General features: G+C 45.2%; 1 protein-coding gene across 3 annotated transcripts; it reads right to left on the bottom strand.

Moving 5' to 3' along the window:
* Nucleotides 1–487: 487 nt before the first annotated feature.
* On the bottom strand, nt 488–15,696 carry MKS1 (MKS transition zone complex subunit 1). 3 transcript variants are annotated; one of them, XM_074261892.1, is made up of 18 exons: nt 15,544–15,696; nt 14,129–14,238; nt 11,541–11,611; nt 9,784–9,939; nt 7,511–7,608; nt 6,875–7,003; nt 6,501–6,605; nt 5,737–5,845; nt 5,416–5,472; nt 4,552–4,594; nt 3,982–4,044; nt 3,117–3,187; nt 2,635–2,704; nt 2,259–2,366; nt 1,733–1,866; nt 1,218–1,300; nt 1,032–1,132; nt 488–945 (listed from the first exon to the last, which is right to left on the bottom strand). In XM_074261892.1, exons 1-18 carry the CDS (start codon nt 15,621–15,623, stop codon nt 902–904), a joined length of 1,632 nt encoding a protein of 543 aa, XP_074117993.1. In that variant the 5' UTR covers nt 15,624–15,696; the 3' UTR covers nt 488–901. The 3 variants fall into 3 exon arrangements, with proteins under 3 accessions (XP_074117993.1, XP_074117994.1, XP_074117995.1); XM_074261893.1 differs by lacking the exons at nt 11,541–11,611; nt 14,129–14,238; nt 15,544–15,696 and adding an exon at nt 10,221–10,413; XM_074261894.1 differs by lacking the exons at nt 7,511–7,608; nt 11,541–11,611; nt 14,129–14,238; nt 15,544–15,696 and having other exon boundaries at nt 9,784–9,894.
* Nucleotides 15,697–16,208: the final 512 nt, after the last annotated feature.

The following is a 16,208-nucleotide window of genomic DNA, read 5'->3' on the forward strand; positions in this document are numbered from 1 at the left end:
TAACTGAGCAACAAGCCCACCCTGAGAGATCTTCTAAAGAATACAATAAATACTGGGTATGAAAGGGAAAGGAAGCTAGCATCTCTTAAGCCAAGCTGGCTCACCATTTCACATAGTTCTGAGGGAACTTGAGTGTGCCAGCAACCTGGATGGAAATCAGGCAAGACAATGAGATGGTGTAAAAGCAAGTTATATGTTTAAAATCTAAAAGCAAAACTACAGCACTCAATAATGGTATGAGTTAGGTCAGGCTAGGCACACCCTTGTCCATACATACCCATGCAAACCCCAACAGATACAAATGCTCCTCACCATAGAGCCATACTCAACCCCTACAGAAGCTTGTGAGTGCACACACACACACACACCACACCACCACAGACACCCTCCCATATCTGCCCACCACCACATACAATTTGCCTGAGGCAAAAGTAAAAAAAAAAAAAAAAAAAAAAAAAAAAAGATGGTTTTGAGAGAGCCAGAACTCTGATGGTGAAGAAATCCCTGATTCATTTTACTTCTCTTTGTTTTCTGGATTCCCTTGTGAGGTTGTGAAGTCACCAACTACCTCAGGCCCTGATCTGCCTGCCCCCGTCTGCTGCAAGCAGGCCAGCCCAGGGCTCCCTGAAGGGACCAAGTCTGACATAGAGCCCCTCTGCCTGTGCGGCCCTCATCCCAGCAAGCTCTGGCCTTGCTGGAATTTACTGTAACGGGATCCAGACCCAGAAGGAAGACTGAACATAAGCCGCAGGACAGCCCATGGTCTTGGAGGATCTGAGTGGCTGTTCTTGGTTGTTGGAGCGCAGTGGACGATGGTCCGTGGCAGAGAAAGCACTGTGGCTGAGGCTGCTGCTGGTTGGAGGCTACGGTGCTCAGGAGCTGAGCAGATCCTCAGGAAGGTTTACTGAGCCTCCTGCATGCGGCGTCGGGCTCGCTGGAAGGCCTCTGAAAAAGCAAGAGAGAAGGGGTTAGCCTGCCTGACTAGGGAAGAAGAGGCTTGTGTAGGAAGCCAGCATGAGGGAGAAACCTACCTAGCACATTAAAAATGTTGTTTTGCTGACTGAATCTTCCCATGCCTTCCAGCACACTCTGCATCTTCTTCCAAGTGGAAGCCAGAGACTCCAAAAAGGCCCTGTTAGGGAGCACCAAGGATGGTCAGTAGAGTCTGGACCCTCTGTGCAAGTGAACAGCAAGGCATCCAGGCCAAGGTCACTCACATAGACTGCTGGAGGCAGTTAAAGCGGAAAGTAACGCTGCCTGTTGTCTTACTTCGGAACCCAAAGCGGCTCAGACGGTCCCCCTAGAGAACAGGTACAGAAGAGCATCAATGAGCTAACTACCCTACATTACCTCTACCAGCAGTCATTTTCAGCTAAAGGTGGACTCTGAATTCCTAGTTTTAGGAATAACTCCAATTTCACCAAAGAACAAAATGCCCAACACAGATGGCTGGCTTCTTGTAAAAACTCCCTTTTTTCCCTATCTTAGACCAGCAGCATCTAAAGAGGAGGGAGGAAGAAGGGATTTATTTAGGATTGGTAGCACACGTACATCTTATCTGAGAATATAGTTGAGGCATCCTAATATTGATCAGGGGAAGGAAGGGAATCATCTCTAATGCCAGACCAATGGACAAGTGAATATGGAATTTGTCCCATATTTCATTTCCTTCAGAAAAATAAGTTGCCAGTACAGGGTTCATTTCCTTGGACTTAGCCAGGGAAAAACTCACCTTGAAGGTCCCTGGTATTCGCACATATGATAGGTCTTCCAATTCCAGTGAGCCTCCAATGAAAAATCTCCTCAGCTCTGCCAGAGTTCCTAACTCCACTGGCCTCCATGTTGAGGCTGTAATGGTATGAGACCCTATTTTGCCACAAGGACAGTAAGAATATCCAGTCAGACCACTGAATCAAAAAGAACAGCTCTAATATATACCTTGCCAGGAGTCATTCAAACATTTGAACAAGTAAGTTCTTGAGTGGATTTTCAAAATAAGAGCTGCCTCCTTTCTCGAGGCCCTAAAACCAAGGAATTTGAGCAGAGACACTTAAGAATCCAATGATGTCCCAAGAAGCTGAGGAAGTTAAGAGCTACATTCAGTAGTCCTTAATGAAGAAGTAAAAATCACTGAGAACTTCAGAAAACCATGAAATATTCAGAATTCAAATGTCTTCCAAATCCTAATTAAAACACCTTAAGCCCAGAAACAGAATTATTCTTTGGAAAACCTCCAGTTCTAGGATGGGTGAACTTACCTGGTGCTGTGGGCAGTACTATGGATCCATAGCCTTCCACCCGATATCTCTGCCAGAAATCCAGCGAGATGACTTCCAGGTACAGCACAGGCCACTGAGAGAGATCCTCTGGAGCACATAAGCAAACAAGAGAGGGACTCCATGATTGCCAGGACTGACCCTGGTTCAGGAGGCAAGGCAGTGTGCCACACTGTAAAGAACAAGGCTACTGGTGTCAGAGGACTTCAGTTCAAGTCTCGACTGATGTGTGCACCCTGCGTGGTGCTGGGCAGGATATCGCCCTACTGGGGCCTCAGTTTCTTCATCTAAAAATAAAGAGCCGATGACCATGGTGGTCCCTGCTGGCTCTAGACCCACAGACCCTTGACCAACTTACCAAGAGTTTCAGTGTCGTGGAAGAACGAAGCCTCGAATGTGAAAGGGTAAGAGAAGTACGCCACTTCGTCCTGGAAGGACAGAAGGATCATCATCAGGCCGCACAAGGTCTCACAGAGCAAAACAGCAGCCTCTCTAGGACCATCCCCGCCATAACCAGAGTCACTTGCCCAAAGCTGGCACCCAGGGATACAGTGACAGGGCAACCCAGACACAGAGAGGAAGAGCCTCCTATACAACCTATGGCCACTGATGGTTTCATTTTTGGTCCTTAATCCTTTTGGTCCTTTGGGACCCTCAGCACAAGGGCCTGTCATATGGCTGGGGCTCAATATGGACTCATGGTCAAGAGCCCATGATTCAGCTCTGCATGCATCCCTGTGCTATATGTCTGCCTGATAAAGGAAGGGAGGGCTTCAGCTGCAATCCCCAAAGCAGATGTTCAGCAGGGCTCCAAAGACTGGCCCTTCTCTTTCTCCTTACCATTCCCACTGACTTGGTAGCACAAGTCTGTGTTACTCCCGAGAGCTGCTGATATGACGGAGTTGACCAGTCTAAGAACCAAAGACCAGAAAGCAGTTAGTTCCCTAGAATCTTCAGAATACAGTCAAGTAGCCTAGAGCAAGACAAAGCACCTGGAAGAATCACAACAGCTCTCAGTAGAAGCCTAGGATAAAGCCAAGGAAGCTATTTGGGTCCTAGCTCAGTTCAGCTACTATGTTCTGGGAACAGTGCCAGGAGCAGGGATAATGATAACAACAGTAACTAGCATTTATACAAGACCTTAAAGTTTGTAGAGTATTTTACCCTTGTTATCTTAATTTATCCTTACAACAACCTGAGAGGTAGGTGCTATTATCACCCCCATTTTACAGGTGAGGAAACTGAGACAGATTAAAATAACTTGCTCAGTATCACACAGCTAGTAAATGTCTGAATATGTATCTTAATTTCAGATTTCCTGGCTCCAAGTCCAACATCCAACTCACTGTACCCTCTTGCTGCCTAAAGATGTAAAGGTTTTATCCTCAGGAAGTTTGAGTAGACCTGTACTTTGTGGCAAAGTTCCTGCTCAGATCTATGTTATTAAATAGTCACTTTGGAAAAAGGGAAGAGGACATGAAATCCGTTGTTAGACTCTCTTATCTGCCCCAAGCCATTGGCCCCAGGGAGCAGTGAGCTCAACAATGGACTTCTCCTAAAAGCTCTTATCACAGCTAAGGACAAAGTGAAGGGAAAGTACATTTTGTCTGTCTTTTGAATTAAGTGGCAACAGGAGTCTTTCCCAGTGGAAAACCATGCCATAAACTGGTTAAGGGCCTTCTTTGGAGATTACAGCATTACTTACAGTCAGGCAACTCCACAAAGAAGTGCACATAAAGATTGTCATATTCATAGCCTTGGGCTGAAACTGAAAAGAAAGTTAACAGTGAAGAGGGACCTCGAGGAATTATTTCAGCATGTTATACACCTCCACCCAAGGCGGATATCAGCCGGCCTGCAATATGGTTCTAATTTCAAGCAACTCTTCAGATTAACAAACAGGCCTAATGCTTTAGCCCAGGGAAAACTCAGTGCCTCAGAACAGCAGCACCACTGACTATCACAGCAATTCTTAAGGTATGGTGGCTCACCCCCAATGTCAAGTGCTGCCTAAGCATGAAGGACCACATAATGATCACAGAAGATTCAGGCAAAGTTTTAAGACTTGGGAAAACACAACAGAATATCCTTACAACAACAGCACGAGATGACTGCTCTAGGGATTCCTGTCTCCATTTTAGAGATGAGGCAGTTGAAGCACAATGACTTACTTGGGCACAGAATGACCAAGTAAAGGGGGCAACGATCAAACTCGGGACTCTCCTGACTCCAAGTCTAGTCTCTCTGCTCTACCATATACTATCAAGACACTTACCCACCTCTCCGTTAACAAAAAGCCGAAGGGAGCCAGGTACAGCCTAAGAGAGTGGAGAAAAGATTGGAAAGTCCTAGAAAATGCTGTCCAATAATTAGGATCCCACTTTCAGGTATCACAGACACAAACCATTAAAGCAAAAGGGCCTCAGAACTACCACCTGATCCCAGGTATCAGGACTTTGCGGGGGAGGGGGTGAACTACCCCTTACTAATATACTGTTCTCTTATCTCTGGAAAATGGAAAAAGAAAAAACATAGTAGGCCAGTCAAAGTAGACTAATAAAAACCAGTCAATGACAGCAACAGCAGATGTTCGCTGAGGTACAGTGGAGAACAGATCACATAACCATCCTGTTTTCCTTGGACAGTAGTGGGCAGGAAATCTGCAGTGGATCAGACCCATGAGAAAACTGTCTCCTGTAGACTTAGATTTAAGATTCAGAGCCAGAAAAGAATTCAGAGATTCTCTAGTCACCTACTTTTATTTCACACCTTTATTTATTCCTTGGGTATGCCTTTGGTCACTGTGGGTCTCAGTTTCCTTCATTAAGGAATGCATATGCAGGTTAGTAAGTAAAAGTAGTGAGATTTAATCCCAGATCTTCCAACTCAAAACCCTTTTCCATGCAGCCAGATTTGGAAGCAAAGCTTCTGGACAGGGAATGAAAAGATCCTAATACAGAAAACTTAACCTGTTTTTTTGTTAACAGTCAAGGAGTTGCCCTTAGATGGCACTTACCATTTCCTGGCACTTGAAAGAAAAATGCTCAGAAGGTGTGACAAGCATACACTTGATAAGTCATAGTCAATCCTGCTCTGAATTTATGCAATTAGTCGTACTGCAAGGAAGTAGGCTACTCACCATCTCAAAATCAGAACCCACTAGACTGCTAAGGTACTCCTTGTGCCGGCCATAGAGCTGAGGAAACAAACCCAAAACCAGAAGTTTATCTCCTTTCCTCCTTTTGTCTCTGGCTCTTAGCTCTGACCACTAAAGGAATGAGAAATAACCAAGGGGGAAGGCAGAAAACTAGCTAACCACACACCTGGTCCTAATTCTTTGGCTCAGTCCTACATTCCAATAACTGGGAAGGAGAGAAACTACTGCCCCCACCCTTGGACATAGCCTCAACTCCCAGTGTCCAAGGCCCACTCTAGAGAGCTGTGGGAACAGAGGCCTTACATCCTTGAACACACGCTGCTCCCGTTCTTCTTCCTCTCGCTGTGCAGGGGAGGATACATTCTTAATTGTGTACTTCCACAGCTCCTGCTTCTCCCCTTCAATTACAATTCTTCTCGGATCACACCATGAAGAAAAGTCAGAACAAAGAAATTAAGTCTGGACAAAGCAGATGTGATCTCTTAGCTCTGATTTAGTATGTTTGCCTGGAAGGCTGGGGGGGGGGGTGCGAAGTGGAGAGGCAAAGTGGAAGGATAGCAAATACCTAGTAGCTTAATTTGCACCTTCCACAGGATTAAATATATATGGTTGGTTGTCAGGGTGTATGTGACAATTTAGGATGAGGTGGGAACAAGATCTGACCCTCAGCTTAATTTCATCCATTCTTTGAAATAAAACTGCTCCAAGGAAAGAAGTTCAAGAGACACAGACAAGTAGGACAGTTTGTTATCTATTCCTGTGTTAAACATAATATATACTCAAAAATATTATCACAGAATGTCACAGTTTTATATATAGCCTTCTTTTCCATATTGTCTATTGAAATCTTATGGTTGATAAATGAATAATAAAAAAGGTTTTAAAAAATCCTGCTCTGGTTAATGCCCTTGAGGCAGGCTATTCCATTAAAAGTAGAGTCTCTAAAAAGTGAACAACAGAAAGGAATTAGACTGTAAAATATCAGCTTTTGGCATCAAGAATGAAGAGAAGGAAAAAGATTTTAGCCCACTAAAACTGTCCTCAACAGCCCTTCCATTTTTCCTTACCTGTAAGGTCCCCTGTTGTCTGTGAAATCTGGTTTCACTGTGATCACTCCATTGCTGTCCACTTTCAGAGTACAGAGGACTTGCTCATAATCCCTCTGACCAAGCCTATAGAGCAGGAAATTAGGACTCATGCTCAGGAAGCTAACAGCAGTACCAACGATAGAGAGGTAGGAAATTGGAAGGTCTGGGGACAGGTGAGGGGCAGTTCCCTTTCTCCTGTGGAGTCTAACTACTATTACAGTGCATGATTTTCCAAAACAAAACATAAAGGTAAGGCTGTATCCCACTACTTACAACAATGACAAAGACAACTATTATAGGAGAAGGAAGAAGAGGGCAAGGATCTGGACAGTGTGGTCAGAGGTCTCACTCACTTTCCATAGGGTCCCAGATCCGCCATGATGTACATGGTCTGAAGCGGGGTGTTGATGACATGGTTGCTTCTAATGAATTCTTCTGATGGTTCCCAGGTGATGATTCGGGACTTGAGGATACCACCTTCCCTGGGGGGACGTCACACAAACACTGCCCTGCCAATCCTAGAAAGCTGAAAAGGACTACCTGTTCTACTTTAGGACAACTCTGTTTCTTTCTGCCATTGAGCCTAGAGCTACCTTTTTGATATTTCTACCCTTTGTGAAGCCAAACAGAATAACTATAGTCTCTCTTCTATGTGACATTTTCAATTACTTCACAGAAAGCTCTTATGCCCCACTCTAAGTCCTTTCTTCTCTAAGTTAAACATTCACTGTTCCTTTAACCAAGTCCATTATGAAATGACCTCCAGGCCCTCTGCCTCCCTGGCTGCTGTTGTTGGGTCGGATGCTTCACCTCACAACTAAAGGAAGGCCTTCCTAAAATGTGGGCCCCAGGAGGGAAGAGGCTAATCTAGACTTGGTCTGCTCAGGGCAGCAGGGTGGTCCCCTCTCTATTTCATTAGACTCAGGAAGATAAAGGAGACTGAGGGGGGCAAGTGAGCCCATATCCCTCTGGCCCCTGCTCACACTCACAGCCCTCGTCGATCCTGACGGCGACGCCTGACATTCGCCATCCGCTCAACCAGGAAGGAGGGCACCTCGCTGTCCGAGGTAGTCATTTTCTGAGAGTGCTGGGAAAAGAGAATAGCCAAATGTCCCTCATCTACATATGATGATTTCAGGCTGAGCGACCAAGGGAATGTTCTTGTTTCTGTTCCCAATCCCAGGACCTGCATCTAGAAAGCAGCTCCCCACAACCACCTACAGAGGTGGCCAAGGTGATCCACAAGTGATCTCCCCTTGGCTTCATCTTGCCTCATAAGGAAGGCAGCTCTGGAGCCCTCTTAACTAAGCTTGGACTATGCTAATATTATAATCAATTTGCATTCTCTAAGCACATGCCAACTAGAAGTTACCCAATTAACACACAATTTCATTAGAAAATGGGGAAAATCATCTAAGGATAAAACCCTCTTGAGATTGTCTATACTCAAATATTGAGAATTATCCACATTTTAATTTGGTTTTCATGAAGAAAATACACAGGATCCACACCAGACAATTCATACCCTGCTTCACTGCTATCCTGGAGATAGTATTTGACTCAACCAACAGCATTTACTCAATACCTACTGTGTACTAAGCACTCTATCCAACACTCTCAGACAGTATGGCAGATGGGAAAGAGCACTGGATTTGGGTCAGAGTTGAGACAGAGTTTTAGCTTTACCATGTGCTAGTCCAAGGGGGCAAGTGTCAGGCCACTTAATCTCACTCTCAATGAGCCTCAGTTTCCTCTCTCATAATATAAAAATAACTCTCTGCCTCCTGGGGCAGTTGTGAGAAAAATGCTTTGTAAATTAAGAACCATATGATTATTACTCATGGTGATAAAAGGAAAAGCAAAAGATATGGTTCCTGGGCTGGAGATTGTAGTCTCAATTGAAAGAAAGAACACAAGCATGCACATACAAAGCACACATGTGCAATGCACACAGCGGACACACGCACACACATGCACAGTGCACAAAGCACACAGTGCATTCATGAGCACACATACACACAGTGCACACAGCAACATGTGTACTCATGTACACAATACACATGCACACTGCACACAGCAACACGTGCACTCATGCACACACATACACATGCACACAGTGCACACAGCCACATGTGCACTCATGCACATACACAGATACACACTTGCACACAGTGCACTCATGCATACACATACTCACACTGCACACAGCAACATGTGCACTCATGTACACAATACACATGCACACTGCACACAGCCACATGTGCACTCATGCACACACATACAGATGCACACTGCACACAGCCACATGTGCACTCATGCACACATACACATGCACACAGCCACATGTGCACCCATGCACACACATACACATGCACACTTGCACACAGTGCACTCATGCATACACATATGCACAATGCACACAGCAACAGTGCACTCATGCACACACCTACACATGCACACAGTGCACACAGCAACATGTGCACTCATGCACACACATACATATGCACACAGTGCACACAGCAACATGTGTACTCATGCACACACATACACATGCACACAGTGCACACAGCAACATGTGCACCCATGCACACACATACACATGCACACAGTGTACATAGCAACATGTGCACTCATGCACACACATACACACACAAATAGTGCACACAGCAACATTTGCACTCATGCCCACACATACACATGCACACTGCACACAGTGCACTCATGCCCACACATACACATGCACACAGCAACATGTGCACTCATGTGCACACACATGCACACTACACACAGTGCACTCATGAACACACACAAATGAAAAAAAATCCCCACACAACATGCTAACAAGCACAGACACACTTAATACAAATTCAGTGCACTGACATCGGTTGTAAACTGTAGGCTAGACAGAGCATCCCAGTTCTTCTGTACTGCTCTCTTAAAAGCCCAAACACAATGCTGACTGAACAGTCAAGAAAAAAGCTGAACATCTGAGGGACTTCTATACTTGGGCCTTTAACTTGGTTCCCCCGAGCCCTTTAGATGCAGAGTCAGCATTACTAGGGAAGAGGAACAGTAGCCATCCCCTTGCAAATGGGAGTCCTGTGGCTGCTAGCCCAGAGCGGGAGACACAAGGCTCTAGTCAAGTACATCACAGCAGACAGAACAGGAGCACGTCATGTCCCTCCAGGTTTGGGATCTCCACCCAAGACAAAGGAAAGGGGGAGGGGAGGCAAATTTGTTGAGAGCAAATTGAAGAGCGTACCTCCTCCAAGTTGGTGTAGCGATCAGAATCAGTATAGGTAAAGATGCGGCGATTTCTCCTGCCACCAGAAGCCTCCAGCTTTAAGATCTCCTGGCGATACTGATGATCCAATGGGGTTTGACAGGCTGACTCATTCTGGTACAAGTCCACCTCAAACTTCCAACACAGGAGAAAGAGAACAAGTATCCCTTGAGAAAACTCTCAAATGAAGTTCATGTTATTTCTCACCCAAATTGATCCCACAGAATTTATTCTGCTTGGCACATTTACATTGTCAACTCTCAGTTATTCAGGCTAAAGAATATGAATAGAACAGAAATAATGTGCTGCTGAAAGACTAATACACCTAATACATTGCAGGCAGAGCAAATGTAAATTGGTCCCAGAGGCAAAAACAATTAGGATTATTCCTGAAATGGTTACTAAGATAAATATACCTTTTGCTGCAGAGTACCTGATGCTAGGCAAAAACTCCAAGGAACACTAAGAAAGAAAGGTATCATTTAAACCAAGATATTCAAAGCAGAACTTTTTTTTTGGGGGGGGGAGCAAAGATATGGAAACAAAAGCAGATGTCCAAGGATAAGGGAATGGCTAAACAAATTGTGCTGCATGAATGTTACAGAATGTTATTTTTGACATATGAAGTGATGGATGGGGGGATTTAGAAAAGTATGAGAATTAAAATTAAGTTGAAGCAAGAGAATGATATACACAATGATAACAACCATGTCAACAGAAAGAACAAAAGACTAAAAGTGAACCATATATAATTATTGTACAAACGCTTATAATGATTAAATATGGCTACTGAGAAGAGCAGAAGATAATGAATCTGCCTTCTTGCAGAGATAGGTGACTACAGGTGTGGAATGGTGTATACATTGCCAGACACAACTGATGTTGGTCAATTTTACTGAAGTACTTTTCTTTTCCTTCATTTTTTGATTTTTGTCAGATGGGGGCATTCTGCTGGGAAAGGGAGCAGGGTCTGAGTGACTTGCCCAAGATCACACAGCCAGGATGTGTCAGAGGCAGGGCTTGCATTCAGGTCTTCCTGAATCTGGGACTAGCCCTCTATCCACTATACCATGCTGCTTCTCCCTGGGAGATAAATGTGAGGTAAAAACAAAATGCATCAATAAAACTTAGATACATTTTTTTGTTAAAAATAAAAAAGAACAGAGGGCAAAATATAGATGCCTAAAATCTGAGATCATCCCCAAACTTGGATTGAGTGAAGACTTTTGAGCTTCCTCTTTATCTGTCTTCCTTTGGAGCTGCTATCAGAAGTACAGGTGAGGGGAGGAAATACAAGTTTCCCAGCTTTTCACTCTCCCTCCCATGGGGACAATGAGAAAGAAAAAAAAGAGGAAAAACAAGGAACCTCATATGAGGATAAGTAGAAGGAACTGAACAAATTTAACCTTAAGAAGAGAAGATTCTGGACATTCTTAAGCACTTATGGAAAGAGGACTAGGCTGCTCAACTGGACATGGCCAGGAACAAATGGGTGGAAGTCCCAAAAAGCAAACTTGGGCTGGATATCAGGAAAAACTTCTTCCCAATGAGGACTGTGCCAATGGGGGAGGGGGCTTGGGAGGAAGAAGGGTCTCCAAGCGAAGGCTGGCCAGCCACTTGTGGGCTCTTCTTATGTATGGGTTGGACTAGAAATCTCAGACAGCAATGCCTCTACAGACAAGTCAGCTGTCATGATTGTGAAGAGGGAGGGGGAAAAATGGAAGCCAGTGACTTACCTGACTAAAGAGTTTCTCCTGCCAACCAATTACCACTTCTTCTTCATCCTCTCCTTTTCTCAAATGCTCACCTGCAAAGACAAGCAAAGAAGCCCCCTGCTTCCTCTCTTCTGCTTCTAGAGAGGGAAGCTGAGGCCCGTGTTCTTGTCCTCCTGGAAGACTCTCAACGGGCCATGACTTAGCAATACCCCTGGGAAAAGGAGCTTCCCTCCTGCTCCTCATTCCCCAAGTCTCAACTCAAATCTGATAGCAGGAGATAAACTTCAATGATGAGTGTGGAACATCACCATCTCGGCCCTCCTCAAATTGCGAGAGGAGGATCCCAGCCCCTTGAGTTTATGAGATCAAGCCCAGAGCTAAGATCCCTGGAGAAGCAGCACAATATGCCCAGAAAGAAGGGACCGAAAAGGAGCTGAGGGATGGCACAGCAATTACTTCTAAAAAGAATCCAATCCAATCTATTCTAACCTTTTTCAAAGACAAAAATGCCCTCAAAGACAAAAGCTCAAAAATGTCCAAGACACTCATCTGGGGAGAGGAGGGGAGGAGAGAGGGGGAAAGATTAGAACAAGGGATACAAGAAGGTGGAAGTTAAAGAATCAGATTTAGAGCTGAAGAATCCTTCATCACCTCATTAAGGGATTCTTAACCTTTGTGTTACGAACCCCTCGGGCAATCTAGAGAAGTCCATGGACCTAACTTCTCAGAATATTTTTAAATGCCTCAAGTAAAATACAAAGGATTACAAGGTAAATAAATTTAATTGAAATAGTTATAAAAATATTTTTTTAAAGTTTGTGTACTTTTAAAAGTTCAGAACCCCTCATCTAGTCTAATTCCTTAAACTTGACAGATAGGGCCAAGAGAAGGTAGTAAAGAGGAGAGGCAGACACAGAAGCTAGGGCTTGCGACTCCAAATCCAACATTCTTTCCACTTCACCATTTGTGCTTCCGACTCCCCTGGGAAATTTTTATAAAAGAAATAAGGAAGAGTCTAGTTATTTGATAGTGTTTCTCCTCCATTCTTTGGCCAATGAAAATTTCAGATGTGTACCTGACTTAAAAGGGTGAATTACATAGGCAGTCCCCAATTGTTAATAATCTAGAAGTCAATTATTTGGAAACTGGAACTCATTTTTCTATAGAAATGTTAAAAGTGGCAGTTAATATTTTTTGTTCCACAAAATCCATTTAACCAATAACAAAGGCCTCAGTTTTCCCATTTGTAAAACGAGAAAGATGGGCAAGATTGCCTTAAAGTCTCTTCTAGTTCTGAATCTCTGGTCATACAGCATATTTACTCTGCAACAGTGTTTGTGGGACTTGGGGAAGTCCCCCTTGTAGAAATGGAGGGTCTCCTTTTTGTCTCAAGTGGTAACTTTAGATAGATTTTCCCATAGAAACAATGTTTAGAATGATGGTTAAATGTGTCTGTGTTACTGTAACACATAATGATATTTATGTATTATGTAATTATGTTACTGGTTAAATGGATTTTGTGGAACAAAGAGAATATTAAGTGCCACTTTAACATTTGATTGTAACTGCTCTGTAAGGCAGATAATTTATAGAAGAGAACATTCATTCTCAGGAATGGACAATCCATTATTCCACAAGAGAGACAAGAAAGGACCACAAGTAGGCAGCAGTATGTGCTGGGACAGGTTCTAAGGTGGTGGTACAGAAGATCCTTTGTTCAGATGTCCTCCTCAATTGCCCCTCTCCCACCTCTCCAATCTTCTTCCACCTTCCACCCTGATGGGGAGACTTCAATCCAGCATCCCTGGCCTCCCTGCTGATCCTTGACAAGATACTGATCCTCCTGTCTCCATGCAGTGTCACTGCCAGTCATCTCTGTCTCCTGGATTCTTTCAAGTCTCCACTAAAATCCCACTTCCCACAGGAGGTCTTTCCCCAGCCCCTTTAATTCTAGGGCCTTCCCACTGTGATTATCTCCAAATTAGCCTGTGTGTGGCTTGTCTGTTGTTTCCATGTTGCTTCCTATAAGACTGTGAACTTCTTGAGAGCAGGGGCTCTCTCTTTTATTTTTCTTGTATTTCCCCATGCTTAGCATGATGCCTAGCAGAAAGTAGTTGATACTTAATTATTGTTGGTTCTCCCTTCTTGAAAAGGAGGAGATGCCGCGACATGCAAGTGAGTTGGATTTAAGTGAAGGAGGCTGTGCAAGGTCACTTTTCCCTCCAGAGCCATCTGGGTCCAGGGGCCAGATAGAGATCAGGAGGACTGCAGAGGGCCCTGGATGCAGTGGGAGCCCTTGGCCTTTTTAAGCTAAGTCTTTAACAGGTCTCAGTTTGATTATGGTATAAGTGGTAGAACTATGTAGAACTTATAGAACTAGAACCCACTCAGAACTCCTCTCTCTGCTCAAATTCCCTTTGGGGAAGCAGAGCAGCCAACTTCCTCAAAGGTGTAAGTCCTCGGGAGTCCAGGACAAGAGCAGAGAATTCAAGAACTCAGGCTCCCTGCCTGGAAAGCAGGAGGAAGGTTACTCTCAGACCTCAAATACCCGCTACTGCCAACACCCTCCCCTAATCCCCAAACAATTAAATCATGGTATTAATACACACTGGCTGATGCTGGTGGGTTAAAGGTGCCCAGGTCGATAAGGTCGTTCACTAGCTGGGGAGCGGACTGGTAGAGGAGGAGGTTACATGAGGAGACTCTCTGGAGATGAACGCTGATAAAGAGAAAAGAGAGAGAAACAGTACAAAAACCACAATGACTGGGTGATTCTGTCAGAGCTGGAAAAGAGTGCCATCAACGGATCGGGCAGCTGGGGAAGGCAAGGCTTAGCAGGGAGGGTAGAAGTAAAGGGTTAAAGCAAAGTCTGTGATTGGAGAGAGGGAGGGGAGGAATCTTGGGGGAAAGCAGCCTGAAGGAAGTTACCTCAGTGGGAAAAGTGTCAGTGATCAGGAAGGAGGGAGAATGATTGCAGTCTCCTGGCGGCCCAAAGAACATGAGACGGGAACCATGGGACTACAGAACCAGGGACTGGGAGGGGGGCCCAGAAATCTACACCTTCTCATGTTGCAAAGGAAACTGAGGCTCAGAGGGGAAGAACGGTTTAAGCTCCTACAACGGAGCCTCATTAGAACCTAGGTCTCCACACTCTGGAATGCTCCACTGTGGCTCAGATTCTGGACAGCCAGACGGTTATTGTGGGGATTTCCCCCCCCATTCACCCCCCCCAAAATGAAGAAAACAGACTTTATTTCAGGGCTTACAGCCAGAAGGAATCTTACACTCAGTCCAAGGAGCACTTTATCACATGCTCCTTTTTTCTGGGTGCCAAATTCTAAGAAGACAGGCCTTGTTCTCCAGGGGCTTCCCTAAAGACCCCCAGCCCCAACTTCCCTGTTTGACTAACGTACAATGATTAATACAGGACTGAGAGACTCCATCCAGTCTGACCCGAGTTCCAATCCAGCCTCAGAAATTTACTAGCTGTGTGACCTTGGGAAAGTCACTTAAAAAAAAACAAAACACCTGCCTCAGTTTCTCCACTTGTAAAAGAGGGATAATAAAAGTACCCACCGCCCAGGGTTGTCTTGAGGGTCAAATGAGATAAAAATGGACAATTTTTTACTTAGCACTGTGCCCGGCACACAGGAAGCGCTACAGAAATTTGCATATAAATTGTTATTATAGATAAATTTACATATGAAGTTGGCTATTGTTACTATCGTCAAGATTGTGAAATACCAGGCGCGGTTAGCATTTGGACTGAAAGGGACCTCAGAGGCTGCAGTCCAACCTCCGCACGTTACAAAAGGACCCTGGCGCTGACAGGGAATCACAGACGCAGAGCGTGCGGAACTCGAACCGGGCTTCACGACCCACGCAGGCCACTTCGGACGCGCCACGGATGCTACGGAAAGGGGCGGGGGGAGGGGAGCAGAACGGGCGGCCTCGGAGGCACTTGTTAACTAAGAGAGGCAGAGGGGAGGCAGGGGGCGGGGCAGGGGCGAGGGGAAGCCGGTACCGGAGCCGAAAGTTGCGCACGGGGTCCCGCGAGCGGTACACGGCCTCCCCGGTGTCCGTACTCCAGCCTGGGTCGGCCATGGCCACTGCTGTGCTGCGCCTGCGCGAGGGAAACGCGCGCTCGCGCGCCCTCGGTTCCCCTGGCAACGGGGCACGCCGGGAGCAGCCCAGTGCAGGGCGGGGTGATGATGTCACTCTGGAACTAGGGGCTGGCTCTCCATTTCTAGTGAAGGGAGTCTGTGAGAATCTCAGGGGACCCAGACTTGTTTTCACTGTACTCAAAGGGAAATGTAGCACTCCATCACTGTGGGAACGGGTCCAGGTTACACACTAGAGTGAGGACTTCTTAGCTAGTCTCATCCAGTGCAGTCATTTTCCCGTAAGAAACTGAAGAGGCGGAGAGATTTTCACTAAGTTGCACAGGTCGAAATCGATCAATAAACTAAGTTTAAATTAAATTTAAAGTTTAATAAAGTAATTCAATTAAGTTAATATGAAGCAGCTGGGACTGAAGTCGGGCCAGACAAGCTCAAATGCTACCTCAACTTTGGCTGCCTCAGTCTTCTCATCTATACAAACAAAAGCCCCACTTCCCAGGCTGGGGAGAGGAAAATGAGGTAATCTATGCGACGAACTTTGTAAACCTCCAAGTACTAAATGCTGTTG

The sequence above is a fragment of the Sminthopsis crassicaudata genome, chromosome 4 (genome assembly GCF_048593235.1).
Source record: "Sminthopsis crassicaudata isolate SCR6 chromosome 4, ASM4859323v1, whole genome shotgun sequence".
In the NCBI taxonomy this organism is placed as follows: Eukaryota; Metazoa; Chordata; class Mammalia; order Dasyuromorphia; family Dasyuridae; genus Sminthopsis; species Sminthopsis crassicaudata.